Source organism: Onychostoma macrolepis, chromosome 25, assembly GCF_012432095.1.
Source record: "Onychostoma macrolepis isolate SWU-2019 chromosome 25, ASM1243209v1, whole genome shotgun sequence".
Lineage (NCBI taxonomy): Eukaryota > Metazoa > Chordata > Actinopteri > Cypriniformes > Cyprinidae > Onychostoma > Onychostoma macrolepis.
In genome coordinates, this window is record NC_081179.1 from 6,784,367 (window position 1) to 6,805,958 (window position 21,592).

Genomic DNA, 21,592 nt, shown 5'->3' on the forward strand with positions numbered 1-21,592 from the left:
AAATGCACGCGCACGCACGCACACACACACACACACACACCCCCACAGACACAGTCATTAAGTCAGCTAAAATATGAAAATATTCATGGCCTTTAATTAACTCAATGAAATGTATTACAAAATGCAATGGCACCACAGCGTCAGGAAAAGATATGGCAAATAGAAAGAGCGAGGAAGAGAGAGAGGAAATAAGAGAAATACGAAGAAGCTAAACCAATGGAATGAGAGTAAAATGAAGGGAGCTATTGGTGATATTGTGTTTGGCATGCATAAAGTATGGTGAATATAGGCTTTTTTTAGGCCTAATACATATGTCCCAGATTATAAAGTGACCTGTCCCAGATTATCAAATTCAGGCAGAATTTTTTTGGGGGGCACAAAAACACTTAATAGGTGTGGCATGTCTCCTCTGGGCATAATATCTACATTATTTCTTCTGGTGTGGTTAGAAAACATCTTAGGGATTTCAGAAAAGTCTAATGTGTTGATCTAATGTGTTAGATATCGAAATAATTCGCCTGTCACTCAACTGGCCACGCTCTAATTATGCAGAACTTTAAGGGTCAATATAATTTAAACAGATGAGTTCTAAAAAAATTCACCCCCCTCACAGTTGTCATGAAGGGCAAAATTTGCTATATAGACCAAAATCATTTTTTGCACCAGGCTGTAAACATGTTTTTTTCTGCTGTAAAGTTGGGCATTTTAACATGGGGAGTCTATGGGATTCTGGGTTATGATTGTAATTGTACATAGCTTTATCATCTCTGTATTGAATAATTTTTTTATTTGTTGAACATCAATTAAATAGTTACTCTTAAGATAGTTTGCTCTTCTAGTTCGGGGAACAGACACAGTCTCTGTAGTGTGATATCTAGGTGAAAGAGTCTCTATGTGCTGAGAATCAAGGAATTTTGCTGCCGTACCATGGCGCAGTGATATTACGTAGCGCCTGAAAGTAGTCCCCAGCTATATTATAACTAGGTACCTAGCTGGGGACTACTTTCAGGCGCTGCGTAATATCACTGCACCTGCTGTGCCATGGTACGGCAGCAAAGTTCCTTGATTATTATGCCGGAATGAGAGTATAGTTCCTAATCATATCAGCCTAGAAAATCGCAACTTTTCATTTTCCACCGGTCTTAGTACACGATATAACTACAGAAGAGTCAAGTTTTAAATAGGACAAATATCGAAACTCTTTGGTCATTTTTGAACGCGATGCTACTGGTCTAATCGGATTCAATGATCTATGCTAAGCTATGCTAAAAGTGCTATTGCATCGGTAAAACGGTAAAACTCAACTTATTAACTCTGGGGGAGTTGGAGAATGAGCCTATTTCCAAAAAAAGTGGAACACAGTACCACAGCACAGTAACACCAGTGACAGTAACACCAGTTACACACATTAGACCTGATATACTGATCGTCACTGCTGTTATCCATAAGGAAGGTAACACCAGTGACAGTAACACCAGTGACAATTTTCATGAAAAATGCATTTTACAAAATGTCTGCTGCAAGGTATCAAGCCACATGTTGTCAATCATGGTATACTCACTAAATTAAGTAGTTTAATCCATTTGTATTATAGTTTTTTTTACATTTCCCTAACAATAAATAGGTCACACCAGTGACATCAACTAAAAGCTTCATATGAAATCATGAGATAAATGAGAAAATTTATCATAACTGAAAAGAAACAGTGGACGTGTCACACGCCGGATGTTGTGGATGAGCTCAGGATGGTTGGACATTGCGGTGTAAAAAATTATATAAATACTGTTCAGTTTCTCGCACAAACCGATCGTTTCGTGTCTTAGGACATCAATGTATCGTCACGAGCTGCAAGGTTTAATTTGGAATCTAAGAATCACTCTTATATTGTGATAATGACAAGTATAAAATCACTGCCTAACTAAAAAATTTTATGAAATGAGTTATATGTATTATTGGATAGAGTAGGCCTATTTACAGTAGGAAGAGAGTGGGGTAAGATGAGCCATTTTTCTAATGTCTGTGTGCTGCTCGGCATTTTACCTTGCTACATATATGGAATGACCATTTTATGAAAGCCATAAGCCTCGTAAAGCCGTGGTTTACAGGGAATTTATAACAGCTAAGGAGGTTTTAGGTCGTACTTAACCTCGCCCCTTAGCTGTTATAAATTCACTGTAAATAACAGCTTCTTGGGGCTTATTGGTGTATTACACCAATCTAAGTACTTCAGTAACCCCCCATTCAGAGAGGGACTTTACTTCAGTGTTCAGGCACTAGTTCACATCGACTAAACCAACTCCAACCAACACCAGCCTCCAGTGACTCTTGGGTTATGTTGCATCAGTGTGTTAAACTGTACTTATTTCATGTACATGGATTAGAATACAAACCAACAGCCAGGCTCTGCATCACATCAGTGAACTTGGTGGGGTTTTTTTTGTGTTTTTTTTTTTGGCATTAATGACTGTACATTATGCCTTATTTCATTACATTCATTACAAGAACTACAACCTTCTTGAGCTGAGATATTGAAGTTTCTATTCATATTGTATAATTCTTTTCGTAGGCCATGGCACAAAGAATGCCATGATGCAAAACTGGTGGTTTGCAATTACTAATACATATAGGTAAAAATAAATAAATAAATGATTGAGCAACCAACTTTAGAATTTTTTGGACCAAATGACATAGACTGACTTTTTATTGAATGTATTTGTCTTTGTTGCAGGTGACACACAACGTCTCTCAGAGCTGAGGATTGTGTTGATGGGCTATAGAAAAGCTGGTAAGAGTTCAGCAGGAAACAGCATCCTGGGCAGAGAGGAGTTTGACTTGAAGAGATCTGCTCAGTGTGTGAGGAGACATGGAGGAGTAGCAGACAGACACATCACTGTCATTGAAGCTCCGGGATGGTGGAGTAATTACACTGTAGAGGACAGTCCTGAGTTACTGAAGCAGGAGATTGTGCTCAGTGTGTCTCTGTGTCCTCCAGGACCACACGCTGTACTGCTGATCATACGTGTGGACACTAGATTTAAAGAGACTGAGAGAAAAGTATTGCAGGGGTATCTGGATCTTCTCGGTGAGAGAGTCTGGAGTCACACTATAGTGCTGTTCACTCATGGAGACTCTCTGTTGGACACATCTATAGAGCAGCACATTGAGAGTGAAGGGCAGGATCTCAGGTGGCTGCTGGACAAATGTGGGAACAGATATCATGTTCTCAACAATCAGAACAGGAGTGACCACACTCAGATCAAGGAGCTGCTGGAGAAGATTGAGGAGACAGTGGCACAAAACAACGCCTGCCATTTTGAAATAGACAGAAAGATTTTACAGGAGATGAAAGAGAGAAGAAGAGCAGAGGAAGAGAGAGCAGAAGAACGAATGAAGAGGATGAAAAAACAGAGAGAAAACATCAGATCACAGATGAGTGAGTTAACATACTTCATAGTGCAGCCACACCTGTGTTTTGTTATTCTGCTCCGTGTTTCTCTTTTCTGTCTGTTTTCATGTGGATGATGGACGTTATTGAGAGAGAAAAAGAACATCAGTTTCCAGACTCTTGGGTTTTGTTGGATCAGTGTTAAAATGACGGTCATGTTTCCTGACATTATCAATCCAGCAGCAAATGTTGCTGATGTTTCTGGTGTTTATTGGTCAAGAATACTTAAAACCTGTGCTTAGCATTTCATGATCATTTTTAATTCAAACATACAGGTTCAGTGTCACGTTGGGGTCCTGATAACCCTGTCAGCATTATTTAGAGATAATGACTGCATTGTCCCTGACTTATTTTATATAGACATTTTAGGATCAATCAATCTCAAGTGGGTGGATGGAGGTTGCTTGATCATTTATTAATTTCCCTAATGTGTTTGAGTGTTTACCTCTTTGTATTGGTATTTTTTTAAACTTGATTTAACCACGGTAGGCTAATTGTTTTAGAGTCACAGTTCACAAGATATTTTTGGTTATTTGGGTCCCCTTTGGACATTTGCAGAGGCTCCATAGTGGACAACTGTTCTGTGGCAGCTGACCACACACACAAGTTTTTGCTGTCACACTGTTTACACACATTGTGAATTGTGAAAACTAAAATGTATTTTTAATTTACCTTGAAAAAAGCTTGCAGAAAATAGAGTTTTATGAGTATTATCCTCAAACTTAATCTAGAACTTGATAAAACATTTATCTTTATTTCAAGTATGTCTTAAACCTTTTAAATTCTTGTCTAAATATTTCCCCCCAGATTTCTTCTAGCTATTTAACTAGCAGAATCTCAAACTCATAATTTTTACAGCAGAATGTTACCATAGAGAGGATTTACACTGAATCTTAGACAATTTCAGCTTCTTATCTGCTCCCCCACCAGAGAAAATCGACCTGAAAGTGAGTTTTTTTCTTTCTTTCTTTTTTTTTTTTAAATTGCACTTTTTTAGGCCCCCAATAATAAGCTTTAATCTATCTATCAAACCTGAACAATTTGCATCTGCACTATACTCTAGGCAGTCCATAAAAATGTGACTTGAGTCCTTTCCGTTATAAATGTCCCTGAATGTGTAATCTTGATCATTACATTTGGCCTTAAATTATAAGGCTAAGGAGCAAGAATATGTAAAATGTTTATTTATGTTAATATACCTTGTAATGTGCTTTAAAGATCATTTTTTTGTTGTTGTTGTTCTGGCCGATGACACATAGAACACCATGATGCAAAACTGGTGTTTTTGCAATTACTAACATACGATACAGATAATCATGCAGCAAAAAAAAAAAAGTAAATATATATATATATATATATATATATAAACAAAATCAAGAAAATCCAACATGGTTGAGCAACCAACTTTAGAATTTCTTGACCAAATGAGATGGATTGACTTATTAAATGTCTTTAGAGCAGTTATTTACAGATCAGTGTGTTTTGTCTTTGTTGCAGATGACGCACAACGTCTCTCAGAGCTGAGGATTGTGTTGATGGGGTATAGAGATGCTGGTAAGAGTTCAGCAGGAAACCTCATCCTGGGCAGAGAGGAGTTTGACTTGAAGACATCTGCTCAGTGTGTGAGGAGACATGGAGAAGTAGCAGACAGACACATCACTGTCATTGAAGCTCCAGGATGGTGGATGGATGAAACTGTAGAGGACAGTCCTGAGTTACTGAAGCAGGAGATTGTGCTCAGTGTGTCTATGTGTCCTCCAGGACCACAAGCTGTACTGCTGAGCATACGTGTGGACACTAGATTTAAAGAGACTGAGAGAAAAGCAGTGCAAGGACATCTGGATCTTCTCGGTGAGAGAGTCTGGAGTCACACTATAGTGCTGTTCACTTGTGGAGACTCTCTGTTAGACACATCTATAGAGCAGCACATTGAGAGTGAAGGGCAGGATCTCAGGCGGCTGCTGGACAAATGTGGGAACAGATATCATGTTCTCAACAATCAGAACAGGAGTGACCACACTCAGATCAAGGAGCTGCTGGAGAAGATTGAGGAGACAGTGGCACAAAACAACGGCTGCCATTTTGAAATAGACAGAAAGATTTTACAGGAGATGAAAGAGAGAAGAAGAGCAGAGGAAGAGAGAGCAGAAGAACGAATGAAGAGGATGAAAAAACAGAGAGAAAACATCAGATCACAGATGAGTGAGTCAACATACTTCATAGTGCAGCCACCGCTGTGTTTTATTATTCTGCTCTGTGTTTCTCTGTTCTGTCTGTTTTCATGTGGAAGATAGACATCCTTGAGAGACTTCAAATCTTTTAGTGGGCTCCTCCCCCTCAGTGGGAGGTGTCATATTCCAAATGTATTATGGTCTTATAGAATCAAAACTTTTTATAATCTTGACAAAATACATATCATCGGAAAGGTCTGAGGTATTTTGTGATAGGAGTAATACTGAGAGAGAAATTTATACATTTGTGACAGAAAAATGCATAAAAAAATTAAATGGTGTTTGGATGGCACCCGGTGGCTGTTTGTAGTATAACGCCTAAACAAAATTGCATGGTAACCTCAATTTCTTTTTATATCAACTTCAAATTTGGAACACGACTTATTTAGACATATGGCTTTAATTTTATGCCAAATTTGGATTAAAACCTATTTTGTAAAATATTTATTTTATATAAAATAAAATAAAAATAGTACAGTACATTTTCTTTACAGTAAATTTGATTTCACTTCTGCAATAATCTGCTGATTGTCTTCTTTAAAAAGAGACCAACCTTAGGTCTCTGTTCAAAAGCGTTCATGAATTATAACAATTTAACTTTAAATAGTGCACTTTCAAGTTTATTTTCAAAAAGGGGGGTTACACTTAAGGGGTTAAATTTGGTTTTAAACCCAAAGATAGAATTTGAAGCTTTCATGTATAAAGGAAGGTTATGTCATAGCCTCGGTCCAACTATTGCAAATACTAAAAGGTAGCCTAGATATTATGTTTTTCTAGCTGTATGTTTCGCCACGATCAATAATCACGCCTTTGCATTCGACCAAACTGATTTGCAGAAATCAAAACACGAGACCCGCTCGCTGTGAAGCGGGAGCGACTAGGCGGCAGAGGATTCCGCTTCGTCTTAAAGCCTTCCTGGAGCAGCTACGTTCGCAATTCAAACAATGCTTTGGAAAAAGAATAATTCATTCGTTATTTGTATGGTCTAGGTGGTCATACGGCATATACCTGCAAATACGGGACAAACGGATGCTTTAAATAGGGCCTACGGTACGAATCCGTATTATACAGAACGGTAAAATGCAAAAGAGAATTGACTCGGGGGCCCCCTAGTGTTCGGGGCCCTGGGCTGCAGCCCATGTTGCCTATTAGGATAACGCAGCCCTGGAAGAATCTCAAACTGATAATTTTACAGCAGAATGCTACCATAGAGAGGACTTACACTGTATCTCAGACAATTTTAGCTTTTTATCTGCTCTGCCACCAGAGAAAATCGACCTGAAAGTGAGGGGTATTTTAAAAAATTGCACCTTCTTAGGCCCCCAAAAATAAGGTCTTTTATCTATAAAGTTTCAAATCTTGATGATTTGCATCTGCACTATACTCCAGGCACTCCCTAAAACTGTAATTTGAGTCCTTTCCGTTATAAATGTCCCTGAATGTGTAATCTTGATCATTACATTTGGCCTTAAATTATAAGGCTAAGGAGCAAGAATATGCAAAATGTTTATGTATGTTAATGTACATATTCAAATCTTTAATGTGCTTTAAAGATCAGGTTTTTTTTTTTTTTGTTTTGTGAGCCATGATACATTGAACGCCATGATGCAAATCTGGTGGTTTTGCAATTACTAATACATACAGTGCAGATAATCATGCAGAAAAAAAAGAAAAAAAAAAAAAGAAGAAAAAATCCAAAATGGTTGAGCAACCAACTTTGGGATTTTTTGACCAAATGAGATGGATTGACTTTTTATTAAATATCTTTAGAGCAGTTATTTACAGATTAGTGTGTTTTGTCTCTGTTGCAGGTTACCCCCAACGTCTCTCAGAGCTGAGGATTGTGTTAATTGGGTATAGAGATGCTGGTAAGAGTTCAGCAGGAAACCTCATCCTGGGCAGAGAGGAGTTTGACTTGAAGACATCTGCTCAGTGTGTGAGGAGACATGGAGAAGTAGCAGACAGACACATCACTGTCATTGAAGCTCCAGGATGGTGGATGGATGAAACTGTAGAGGAGAGTCCAGAGTTACTGAAACAGGAGATTGTGCTCAGTGTGTCTCTGTGTCCTCCAGGACCACACGCTGTACTGCTGATCATACGTGTGGACACTAGATTTAAAGAGACTGAGAGAAAAGCACTGCAGGAGTATCTGGATCTTCTCGGTGAGAGAGTCTGGAGTCACACTATAGTGCTGTTCACTTGTGGAGACTCTCTGTTGGACACATCTATAGAGCAGCACATTGAGAGTGAAGGGCAGGATCTCAGGTGGCTGCTGGACAAATGTGGGAACAGATATCATGTTCTCAACAATCAGAACAGGAGTGACCACACTCAGATCAAGGAGCTGCTGGAGAAGATTGAGGAGACAGTGGTACAAAACAACGCCTGCCATTTTGAAATAGACAGAAAGATTTTACAGGAGATGAAAGAGAGAAGAAGAGCAGAGGAAGAGAGAGCAGAAGAACGAATGAAGAGGATGAAAAAACAGAGAGAAAACATCAGATCACAGATGAGTGAGTCAACATACTTCATAGTGCAGCCACCGCTGTGTTTTATTATTCTGCTCCGTGTTTCTCTGTTCTGTCTGTTTTCATGTGGAAGATAGACATCCTTGAGAGACTTCAAATCTTTTAGTGGGCTCCTCCCCCTCAGTGGGAGGTGTCATTTTCCAAATGTATTATGGTCTTATAGAATCAAAACTTTTTATAATCTTGACAAAATATATATAATCGGAAAGGTCTGAGGTATTTTGTGATAGGAGTAATACTGAGAGAGAAATTTATACATTTGTGACAGAAAAATGCATAAAAAAATTAAATGGTGTTTGGATGGCACCCGGTGGCTGTTTGTAGTATAACGCCTAAACAAAATTGCATGGTAACCTCAATTTTTTTTATATCAACTTCAAATTTGGAACACGACTTTAGACATATGGCTTTAATTTTATGTCAAATTTGGATTAAAACCTATTTTGTAAAATATTTATTTTATATAAAATAAAATAAAAATAGTACAGTACATTTTCTTTACAGTAAATTTTAACTTTTATAACTTTTTTTACTTTTTTTTTTTTTTTTTTAAATGATTTCACTTCTGCAATAATCTGCTGATTGTCTTCTTTAAAAAGAGACCAAGCTTAATTAGGTCTGTATTCAAAAGCGTTCATGAATTATAACAATTTAACTTTAAATAGTGCACTTTCAAGTCTATTTTCAAAAAGGGGGGTTACACTTAAGGGGTTAAATTTGGTTTTAAACCCAAAGATAGAATTTGAAGCTTTCATGTATAAAGGAAGGTTATGTCATAGCCTCGGTCCAACTATTGCAAATACTAAAAGGTAGCCTAGATATTATGTTTTTCTAGCTGTATGTTTCGCTTACGATCAATAATCACGCCTTTGCATTCGACCAAACTGATTTGCAGAAATCAAAACACGAGACCCGCTCGCTGTGAAGCGGGAGCGACTAGGCGGCAGAGGATTCCGCTTCGCCTTAAAGCCTTCCTGGAGCAGCTACGTTCGCAATTCAAACAATGCTTTGGAAAAGAATAATTCATTCGTTATTTGTATGGTCTAGGTGGTCATACGGCATATACCTGCAAATACGGGACAAACCTTAAATGCCTTAAATATGGCCTACGGTACGATTCCGTATTATACAGAACGGTAAAATGCAAAGAGAATTGACTCTGGGGCCCCTTGTGTTCGGGGCCCTGGGCTGCAGCCCATGTTGCCTATTAGGATAACGCGGCCCTGGAAGAATCTCAAACTGATAATTTTACAGCAGAATGCTACCATAGAGAGGACTTACACTGTATCTCAGACAATTTTAGCTTTTTATCTGCTCTGCCACCAGAGAAAATCGATCTGAAAGTGAGGGGTATTTTTAAAAATTGCACCTTCTTAGGCCCCCAAAAATAAGCTCTTTATCTATAAAGTTTCAAATCTTGATGATTTGCATCTGCACTATACTCCAGGCACTCCCTAAAAATGTGACTTGAGTCCTTTCCGTTATAAATGTCCCTGAATGTGTAATCTTGATCATTACATTTGGCCTTAAATTATAAGGCTAAGGAGCAAGAATATGCAAAATGTTTATGTATGTTAATGTACATATTCAAATCTTTAATGTGCTTTAAAGATCAGGTTTTTATTTTTATTTTTTGTTGTGAGCCATGATACATTGAACGCCATGATGCAAATCTGGTGGTTTTGCAATTACTAATACATACAGTGCAGATAATCATGCAGAAAAAAAAAAAAAAAAGAAGAAAAAATCCAAAATGGTTGAGCAACCAACTTTGGGATTTTTGACCAAATGAGATGGATTGACTTTTATTAAATATCTTTAGAGCAGTTATTTACAGATTAGTGTGTTTTGTCTTTGTTGCAGGTGATGCCAAACATCTCTCAGAGCTGAGGATTGTGTTAATTGGGTATAGAGATGCTGGTAAGAGTTCAGCAGGAAACCTCATCCTGGGCAGAGAGGAGTTTGACTTGAAGACATCTGCTCAGTGTGTGAGGAGACATGGAGAAGTAGCAGACAGACACATCACTGTCATTGAAGCTCCAGGATGGTGGATGGATGAAACTGTAGAGGAGAGTCCTGAGTTACTGAAACAGGAGATTGTGCTCAGTGTGTCTCTGTGTCCTCCAGGACCACACGCTGTACTACTGATCATACGTGTGGACACTAGATTTAAAGAGACTGAGAGAAAAGCACTGCAGGAGTATCTGGATCTTCTCGGTGAGAGAGTCTGGAGTCACACTATAGTGCTGTTCACTTGTGGAGACTCTCTGTTGGACACATCTATAGAGCAGCACATTGAGAGTGAAGGGCAGGATCTCAGGCGGCTGCTGGACAAATGTGGGAACAGATATCATGTTCTCAACAATCAGAACAGGAGTGACCACACTCAGATCAAGGAGCTGCTGGAGAAGATTGAGGAGACAGTGGCACAAAACAACGCCTGCCATTTTGAAATAGACAGAAAGATTTTACAGGAGATGAAAGAGAGAAGAAGAGCAGAGGAAGAGAGAGCAGAAGAACGAATGAAGAGGATGAAAAACAGAGAGAAAACATCAGATCACAGATGAGTGAGTCAACATACTTCATAGTGCAGCCACCGCTGTGTTTTATTATTCTGCTCCGTGTTTCTCTGTTCTGTCTGTTTTCATGTGGAAGATAGACATCCTTGAGAGACTTCAAATCTTTTAGTGGGCTCCTCCCCTCAGTGGGAGGTGTCATTTTCAAATGTATTATGGTCTTATAGAATCAAAACTTTTATAATCTTGACAAAATATATATAATCGGAAAGGTCTGAGGTATTTTGTGATAGGAGTAATACTGAGAGAGAAATTTATACATTTGTGACAGAAAAATGCATAAAAAAATTAAATGGTGTTTGGATGGCACCCGGTGGCTGTTTGTAGTATAACGCCTAAACAAAATTGCATGGTAACCTCAATTTTTTTTATATCAACTTCAAATTTGGAACACGACTTTAGACATATGGCTTTAATTTTATGTCAAATTTGGATTAAAACCTATTTTGTAAAATATTTATTTTATATAAAATAAAATAAAAATAGTACAGTACATTTTCTTTACAGTAAATTTTAACTTTTATAACTTTTTTTACTTTTTTTTTTTTTTAAATGATTTCACTTCTGCAATAATCTGCTGATTGTCTTCTTTAAAAGAGACCAAGCTTAATTAGGTCTGTATTCAAAAGCGTTCATGAATTATAACAATTTAACTTTAAATAGTGCACTTTCAAGTCTATTTTCAAAAAGGGGGGTTACACTTAAGGGGTTAAATTTGGTTTTAAACCCAAAGATAGAATTTGAAGCTTTCATGTATAAAGGAAGGTTATGTCATAGCCTCGGTCCAACTATTGCAAATACTAAAAGGTAGCCTAGATATTATGTTTTTCTAGCTGTATGTTTCGCTTACGATCAATAATCACGTCTTTGCATTCGACCAAACTGATTTGCAGAAATCAAAACACGAGACCCGCTCGCTGTGAAGCGGGAGCGACTAGGCGGCAGAGGATTCCGCTTCGTCTTAAAGCCTTCCTGGAGCAGCTACGTTCGCAATTCAAACAATGCTTTGGAAAAAGAATAATTCATTCGTTATTTGTATGGTCTAGGTGGTCATACGGCATATACCTGCAAATACGGGACAAACCTTAAATGCCTTAAATATGGCCTACGGTACGATTCCGTATTATACAGAACGGTAAAATGCAAAAGAGAATTGACTCTGGGGCCCCCTTGTGTTCGGGGCCCTGGGCTGCAGCCCATGTTGCCTATTAGGATAACGCGGCCCTGGAAGAATCTCAAACTGATAATTTTTACAGCAGAATGCTACCATAGAGAGGACTTACACTGTATCTCAGACAATTTTAGCTTTTTATCTGCTCTGCCACCAGAGAAAATCGATCTGAAAGTGAGGGGTATTTTTAAAAAATTGCACCTTCTTAGGCCCCCAAAAATAAGCTCTTTATCTATAAAGTTTCAAACCTTGACGATTTACATCTGCACTATTCCAGGCACTCCCTAAAAATGTGACTTGAGTCCTTTCCATTATAAATGCCCTCCTAAGAGTTTTAAATGACGTCATGTTGACTACGGATTCTGGCCAGTTTACAGCTCTGGTTTTGTTAGACCTTAGCTCTGCCTTTGATCTAGTCAACCATGATATTCTTATATCTCGTCTTGAGGCATGTGTTGGATTACGGGGCACAGTATTACAGTGGTTCAGGTCATATCTTACCAATAGGAGATATGTCGTCAATATCGGGCATCATTTCTCCTCTGAGATGCATTTAAGATCTGGTGTACCTCAAGGATCGATTCTTGGTCCAGTATTGTTCTCACTTTATATGCTTCCTTTAGGGCTAATTTTTAACAAGCATGGGGTCTCTTTCCATCTTTATGCAGATGACACCCAAATTTACATCCCCTTAAAGCGTGGCAATAAACATGCCATTAAGCCCATTTTGGATTGCCTGGAAGAACTGAAACTTTGGCTCCCAACTAATTTTTTATGCCTCAATGAGAGTAAAACTGAATTCATTATGTTTGGTCCCAATGATAAAAGTGTATATGATCTCGAAACTACTTCTCTGTCACCATACAGTACTACTTGTGTCAGAAACTTGGGTGTTTGGTTTGACAATAACCTCAAATTTGATAAGCAGATAAGTTCCATTGTTAAGTCCTGTTTTTATCATATCCGGCTTCTCTCCAAAGTGAAATCGTTTCTATCATCACGGATGTTTGAAATCACAATACACGCATTTGTTACATCTAGGCTTGACTATTGTAATTTTCTGTACATTGGTGTTCCTCAGTCCTGTGTCTCTCGCCTGCAGTTAGTCCAGAACGCAGCAGCTCGGCTTCTTACTGGAAAGCGCAAATACGATAGTATTACACCGTTTTAATCTCACTTCATTGGCTTCCAGTAAAGTACAGAATTGATTTTAAAATTCTATTGTTTGTTTTTAAGTCTCTTCACAATCTGGCTCCACCGTACTTAACCGAGTTGTCACAGCCTCATACTTTGTCGAGATCGCTCAGATCTACTAATACTGACCTATTGCATGTTCCTAGGACAAGGCTAAAAACAAGAGGTGACCGTGCCTTTTCTGTTGTTGGCCTGAAACTTTGGAATAGTCTCCCCTCTCATATCAGAACTGCTCCAACTTTGTCTGGTTTTAAATCCACACTAAAGACCTATTTTTTCTCTTTGGCGTTTGATATTCCATGATAAATTGTCTCTGTCCTTGTGTTTGGAGCGCCACACACTCTTATAGCCTGTGTATATTTTTTGAATATCAGAGTTTTATAGCTGTATTTAATTTGCCTGTAGTCTGTATAGTGTTGTAAAGCACTTTGGTCAACTTTGGTTGTTTTTAAACTGTGCTATATAAATAAAATTGTATTGTATTGTATTGTAAATGTCCCTGAATGTGTAATCTTGGTCATTACATAAGGCTAAGGAGCAAGAATATGCAAAGTGTTTATGTATGTTAATATACATATTCAAATCTTTAAGGTGCTTTAAAGATCAGGTTTTTATTTTTTATTTTTTTGTTGTGAGCCATGATACATTGATGGTGGTTTTGCAATTAATACATACAGTACAGATAAACATGCAGCAAAAAAAAGAAGAAGAAAAATCCAAAATGGTTGAGCAACCAACTTTGGGATTTTTTGACTAAATGAGATGTATTGATGGATTGACTTTTTATTAAATGTTTTTAGAGCAGTTATTTACAGATTAGTGTGTTTTGTCTTTGTTGCAGGTGATGCCAAACATCTCTCAGAGCTGAGGATTGTGTTAATTGGGTGTAAAGAAGCTGGTAAGAGTTCAGCAGGAAACAGCATCCTGGGCAGAGAGGAGTTTGACTTGAAGACATCTGCTCAGTGTGTGAGGAGACATGGAGGAGTAGCAGACAGACACATCACTGTCATTGAAGCTCCAGGATGGTGGAGTAATTACACTGTAGAGGAGAGTCCTGAGTTACTGAAACAGGAGATTGTGCTCAGTGTGTCTCTGTGTCCTCCAGGACCACACGCTGTACTACTGATCATACGTGTGGACATTGGATTTAAAGAGACTTACAGAAAAGCATTGCAGGGGTATCTGGATCTTCTCGGTGAGAGAGTCTGAGTCACACTATAGTGCTGTTCACTCATGGAGACTCTCTGTTAAACACATCTATAGAGCAGCACATTGAGAGTGAATGGCAGGATCTCCAGTGGCTGCTGGACAAATGTGGGAACAGATATCATGTTCTCAACAATCAGAACAGGAGTGACCACACTCAGATCAAGGAGCTGCTGGAGAAGATTGAGGAGACAGTGGCACAAAACAACGCCTGCCATTTTGAAATAGACAGAAAGATTTTACAGGAGATGAAAGAGAGAAGAAGAGCAGAGGAAGAGAGAGCAGAAGAACGAATGAAGAGGATGAAAAAACAGAGAGAAAACATCAGATCACAGATGAGTGAGTCAACATACTTCATAGTGCAGCCACCGCTGTGTTTTATTATTCTGCTCCGTGTTTCTCTGTTCTGTCTGTTTTCATGTGGATGATAGACATCCTTGAGAGACTTCAAATCTTTTAGTGGGCTCCTCCCCCTCAGTGGGAGGTGTCATTTTCAAATGTATTATGGTCTTATAGAATCAAAACTTTTATAATCTTGACAAAATCTATATAATCGGAAAGGTCTGAGGTATTTTGTGATAGGAGTAATACTGAGAGAGAAATTTATACATTTGTGACAGAAAAATGCATAAAAAAATTAAATGGTGTTTGGATGGCACCCGGTGGCTGTTTGTAGTATAACGCCTAAACAAAATTGCATGGTAACCTCAATTTTTTTATATCAACTTCAAATTTGGAACACGACTTTAGACATATGGCTTTAATTTTATGTCAAATTTGGATTAAAACCTATTTTGTAAAATATTTATTTTATATAAAATAAAATAAAATAGTACAGTACATTTTCTTTACAGTAAATTTTAACTTTTATAACTTTTTTACTTTTTTTTTTTTTTTTAAATGATTTCACTTCTGCAATAATCTGCTGATTGTCTTCTTTAAAAGAGACCAAGCTTAATTAGGTCTGTATTCAAAAGCGTTCATGAATTATAACAATTTAACTTTAAATAGTGCACTTTCAAGTCTATTTTCAAAAGGGGTTACACTTAAGGGGTTAAATTTGGTTTTAAACCCAAAGATAGAATTTGAAGCTTTCATGTATAAAGGAAGGTTATGTCATAGCCTCGGTCCAACTATTGCAAATACTAAAAGGTAGCCTAGATATTATGTTTTTCTAGCTGTATGTTTCGCTTACGATCAATAATCACGTCTTTGCATTCGACCAAACTGATTTGCAGAAATCAAAACACGAGACCCGCTCGCTGTGAAGCGGGAGCGACTAGGCAGCAGAGGATTCCGCTTGCCTTAAAGCCTTCCTGGAGCAGCTACGTTCGCAATTCAAACAATGCTTTGGAAAAAGAATAATTCATTCGTTATTTGTATGGTCTAGGTGGTCATACGGCATATACCTGCAAATACGGGACAAACCTTAAATGCCTTAAATATGGCCTACGGTACGATTCCGTATTATACAGAACGGTAAAATGCAAAAGAGAATTGACTCTGGGGCCCCCTTGTGTTCGGGGCCCTGGGCTGCAGCCCATGTTGCCTATTAGGATAACGCGGCCCTGGAAGAATCTCAAACTGATCATTTTTACAGCAGAATGCTACCATAGAAAGGACTTACACTGTATCTCAGACAATTTTAGCTTTTTATCTGCTCTGCCACCAGAGAAAATCGATCTGAAAGTGAGGGGTATTTTTAAAAAATTGCACCTTCTTAGGCCCCCAAAAATAAGCTCTTTTATCTATAAAGTTTCAAACCTTGACGATTTACATCTGCACTATTCCAGGCACTCCCTAAAAATGTGACTTGAGTCCTTTCCATTATAAATGCCCTCCTAAGAGTTTTAAATGACGTCATGTTGACTACGGATTCTGGCCAGTTTACAGCTCTGGTTTTGTTAGACCTTAGCTCTGCCTTTGATCTAGTCAACCATGATATTCTTATATCTCGTCTTGAGGCATGTGTTGGATTACGGGGCACAGTATTACAGTGGTTCAGGTCATATCTTACCAATAGGAGATATGTCGTCAATATCGGGCATCATTTCTCCTCTGAGATGCATTTAAGATCTGGTGTACCTCAAGGATCGATTCTTGGTCCAGTATTGTTCTCACTTTATATGCTTCCTTTTAGGGCTTATTTTTAACAAGCATGGGGTCTCTTTCCATCTTTATGCAGATGACACCCAAATTTACATCCCCTTAAAGCGTGGCAATAAACATGCCATTAAGCCCATTTTGGATTGCCTGGAAGAACTGAAACTTTGGCTCCCAACTAATTTTTTATGCCTCAATGAGAGTAAAACTGAATTCATTATGTTTGGTCCCAATGATAAAAGTGTATATGATCTCGAAACTACTTCTCTGTCACCATACAGTACTACTTGTGTCAGAAACTTGGGTGTTTGGTTTGACAATAACCTCAAATTTGATAAGCAGATAAGTTCCATTGTTAAGTCCTGTTTTTATCATATCCGGCTTCTCCAAAGTGAAATCGTTTCTATCATCACGGATGTTTGAAATCACAATACACGCATTTGTTACATCTAGGCTTGACTATTGTAATTTTCTGTACATTGGTGTTCCTCAGTCCTGTGTCTCTCGCCTGCAGTTAGTCCAGAACGCAGCAGCTCGGCTTCTTACTGGAAAGCGCAAATACGATAGTATTACACCGTTTAATCTCACTTCATTGGCTTCCAGTAAAGTACAGAATTGATTTTAAAATTCTATTGTTTGTTTTTAAGTCTCTTCACAATCTGGCTCCACCGTACTTAACCGAGTTGTCACAGCCTCATACTTTGTCGAGATCGCTCAGATCTACTAATACTGACCTATTGCATGTTCCTAGGACAAGGCTAAAAACAAGAGGTGACCGTGCCTTTTCTGTTGTTGGCCTGAAACTTTGGAATAGTCTCCTCTCATATCAGAACTGCTCCAACTTTGTCTGGTTTTAAATCCACACTAAAGACCTATTTTTCTCTTTGGCGTTTGATATTCCATGATAAATTGTCTCTGTCCTTGTGTTTGGAGCGCCACACACTCTTATAGCCTGTGTATATTTTTTGAATATCAGAGTTTTATAGCTGTATTTAATTTGCCTGTAGTCTGTATAGTGTTGTAAAGCACTTTGGTCAACTTTGGTTGTTTTAAACTGTGCTATATAAATAAAATTGTATTGTATTGTATTGTAAATGTCCCTGAATGTGTAATCTTGGTCATTACATAAGGCTAAGGAGCAAGAATATGCAAAGTGTTTATGTATGTTAATATACATATTCAAATCTTTAAGGTGCTTTAAAGATCAGGTTTTTATTTTTTATTTTTTTGTTGTGAGCCATGATACATTGATGGTGGTTTTGCAATTAATACATACAGTACAGATAAACATGCAGCAAAAAAAAAAAGAAGAAAAATCCAAAATGGTTGAGCAACCAACTTTGGGATTTTTTGACTAAATGAGATGTATTGATGGATTGACTTTTTATTAAATGTTTTTAGAGCAGTTATTTACAGATTAGTGTGTTTTGTCTTTGTTGCAGGTGATGCCAAACATCTCTCAGAGCTGAGGATTGTGTTAATTGGGTGTAAAGAAGCTGGTAAGAGTTCAGCAGGAAACAGCATCCTGGGCAGAGAGGAGTTTGACTTGAAGACATCTGCTCAGTGTGTGAGGAGACATGGAGGAGTAGCAGACAGACACATCACTGTCATTGAAGCTCCAGGATGGTGGAGTAATTACACTGTAGAGGAGAGTCCTGAGTTACTGAAACAGGAGATTGTGCTCAGTGTGTCTCTGTGTCCTCCAGGACCACACGCTGTACTACTGATCATACGTGTGGACATTGGATTTAAAGAGACTTACAGAAAAGCATTGCAGGGGTATCTGGATCTTCTCGGTGAGAGAGTCTGGAGTCACACTATAGTGCTGTTCACTCATGGAGACTCTCTGTTAAACACATCTATAGAGCAGCACATTGAGAGTGAATGGCAGGATCTCCAGTGGCTGCTGGACAAATGTGGGAACAGATATCATGTTCTCAACAATCAGAACAGGAGTGACCACACTCAGATCAAGGAGCTGCTGGAGAAGATTGAGGAGACAGTGGCACAAAACAACGCCTGCCATTTTGAATTAGACGGAAATATTTTACAAGAGATTGATGGTATAAAGGAAACGAAAGAGCGAATGGACAAATGGAGTGAGGACATCAGATCACAGACCAGTGAGTAAAATCCAAAAATTGTATGAATATCATTTACACAACATCTCAGATGTGTTTCTAATTCATTGTTTCAAAACTAAATTACAAAAAAGTAATTTAGTTTAAGTAGTTTAAGTTGGGTGACTACGTCCTCTTTTCCCCGGACATATCCTCTTTTTGGACCTAAAAAATCCTAATCACCCCAAAATTTCTGGATTCGGCTTTTGCTTTCTACAGTTGCCTTTCATTGTGTGCGTTTTTGTTTTAAAGCCCTGAGCGGGACTGTTTTCTTGATCCCGCTCCAGCTGAATTTCTGACCATTGCTGCCTGCTCCTGCAAAATGTGTGTTTCGCTCCCGTGATTTTTGTGTCCACTCCTGCATTCTAATATTTTATGTAATTTTGGCGCATCAGGGAGCCACTGTCTGTATGTGGATTAGGTGAATTAAGCGTGATTGGGACATAAGGTCAAATGGGACAGTATAACTATACAGAATTTATTTTCTCACCTAATGAGTGAAAATAAAACCTTTTTTTGTTGAGCCCTAGCTGTAAGACCACATAATTAAAATGGGATGCCCTCATTGGTGTGACATCATGTAGGTGGGCGGGGCATGCATCAAACCGGAAGTTGACCATGAAATGCATGAACTGAGAAAAATGACATAAGCTTTTGCTAGTTTTCATAATAAGGTCCTAAAATTGTCATAGCTACTATATTATACAAACTTTTGATGGTAACATAAATATGATGCACTACTACTACAAAATCAGTAAGAAATTTGTTAATATCATGTTTCTATTTTTTAGAATTAGGTTGTTTTATTTTGTCCCATCCACCCAAATACAATTTGGGTGGATGGCACAGCATAATTTTGGGTGATTGGGAAAGTGCTTAAAGGCTTTGCTAATTAAGAAAATTATTGACCTTTTAATAGAGAACCATTGTATGTGTTCTGTATGCCCTAAATCAGTGGTTTCCAACCTTTTTATTTGTGCAAGCCCTAATCAACCACAAGAATATTTACAAACTAGCTAGATTTGGCTAAAATAAAAATTCTGAAATAGAAGCATTCTGAAAATAGAAGCTTTATAGATAACAATTTTTATTTATTTATTTTTTATACTGATTTTGTTGCAGTAACAAAGCATATTCCTGTCTTTTAAAGGTTTGTGCAGGTTAAATGTATTTGTCAAACAGTTAATTGGTGATGGGGCCACCCAATATATTTTTATTTATTTTAATTTAATTTTATAATTATTTATTTTGGATCTTTGGCACTTTTTTTTTTTTTTACTTGTCTATTTGGTTATTAAATGTTTTCAATGACTTTTGGACTTCAAGCCTTCTTTTACCTCAGTTACATGTGTTGAATGACTTGTGAATGGATTTATGAACTGAGAAATGAAGTTGAACAGAAATAAACATGGACTCTTAATGATGAAAAAAGGAAATATTGCATATAAAATTATATAAAAGTATGAACTATCCTGTGCAATACAGTAAATATTTTTAAACTACCCAAAATCAATGAAAAAATGTACTGTCCCAATCACCCAAATGTTACCCAAAAAAATTTTTGGGGCTCAGTTTACAGAAAAGTGTATGTCACACATCCTTTCATTATAATATACATTTTAATAATATACAACTGTCCCAATCACCCTTAATTCACCCTATTTAAATCTTTTTTGAATGAGTGCTCGTGCTGTTTACTTTCACTTTCGATTTCATGATCACACGCACTCTGTGTAAAGGGAGCACATCTTACAAGATCAGATATTTGTCAATGAGCTCAGGATCTGTTGAGCAGCAAATCCTCCAGCATGGTCTTTCTTGTCAGTCATCTCTCCTTATTCTCGACTTGTGATCAGTCAAAACTGACTCCTGCAGCTCTTGTTGGATGCAGGGTTGCCAAGTAGCCTACGTGTGTTTTTTTTTTCAGAGAATTGGGCTACTTTTGGGTTGATTTTCCCAAATGGGTTTGAAATAGTGCATAAATTACATTTGACTGAAATGCTTGTATTGAAACATTTTGCATTCTACCTATGACAAAACTTTCATGGACTTTTACATTAACTGTTCCCTCCTGGTGGAATGACCTGCCCAACTCAAACCAAGCAGCTGAGTCCTTAATCATTTTCAAGAAACAGCTGAAAACACATCTCTTTCATCTTCATTTGACCCTCTAACTCTAGCACTTTCTATTCTAATGCTAATTCAAATTTTATCTACATGTTTTCTTTTTCAATTAAAAAACTTGATCCATTTATTCTATTTAAAAAGAAAAAAGAGCCTTTAACACTAGCATTCTCTATTATTTGTATATTCTATCTACTTATTTTCTTTTTATTTATTATAAATAATGAGCTTCTAACACAAGCATTATCTATTCTTTTTCTATTCTATTGACTTGTTTTATTTTATATTTAAAAAATGACCCTCTAACACTAGCGTTCCCTATTCCTTTCTATTCTATCTACTTGTTTTCTTTTTATTTATTATAAAAACAAAACAAACAAAAAACTTTGCTAAGTATACTGTTAGGCTAAGCCCCACCTCTGCTTGAACCCCGCCCCCACATGCAAATTTGACTATCCCAATCATACGTTTGTGGGTGGAGTTAGTGTAAATAGCCTCTGCCAACAACCCGATAAACAATTTATTTGCACTTAAATAGACACTGCGATTTAAAAAAAATAATAATAATTATATTCCCAACAGTTAAACAGTTGCCCACATAAAAAAAAACAGGGGGTGCTGCAGCACCCTCAGCACCCCCACTTCCCACGCCTCTGACAGGATCTCAAAAGGACCCACTACATTCATGCTGCGTTTCTACCAAGGACCTGCTGGATTCTGAACCGGAGTCAGCGATGCATATGTGGTTCTAGTTGTCTTATCGTAAAGCTGGCAGGTGACTTAGGTTGCAGTGGTAGACTATACTTGTGAATCTGTCTTAGGCCACTAATATAACTCTCTCAGCCTTTGCTTGGTCCTCGCAATTCCTTGGTGGCACTCATGAGCTAGAGT

The 21,592-nt window shown here is 37.7% G+C and overlaps 1 protein-coding gene across 1 annotated transcript in view; it reads left to right on the plus strand.

Moving 5' to 3' along the window:
- Nucleotides 1-21,592, plus strand: part of LOC131533836 (uncharacterized) — a 59,084-nt gene that overhangs the window by 3,066 nt on the left and 34,426 nt on the right. Inside the window, 7 exon segments of the mRNA XM_058766268.1 lie at nt 2,729-3,433; nt 4,943-5,647; nt 7,488-8,212; nt 10,094-10,763; nt 14,002-14,349; nt 14,352-14,693; nt 17,900-18,580. Of these exon segments, the coding sequence (XP_058622251.1) occupies nt 2,729-3,433; nt 4,943-5,647; nt 7,488-8,212; nt 10,094-10,763; nt 14,002-14,349; nt 14,352-14,693; nt 17,900-18,580 (4,176 nt within the window).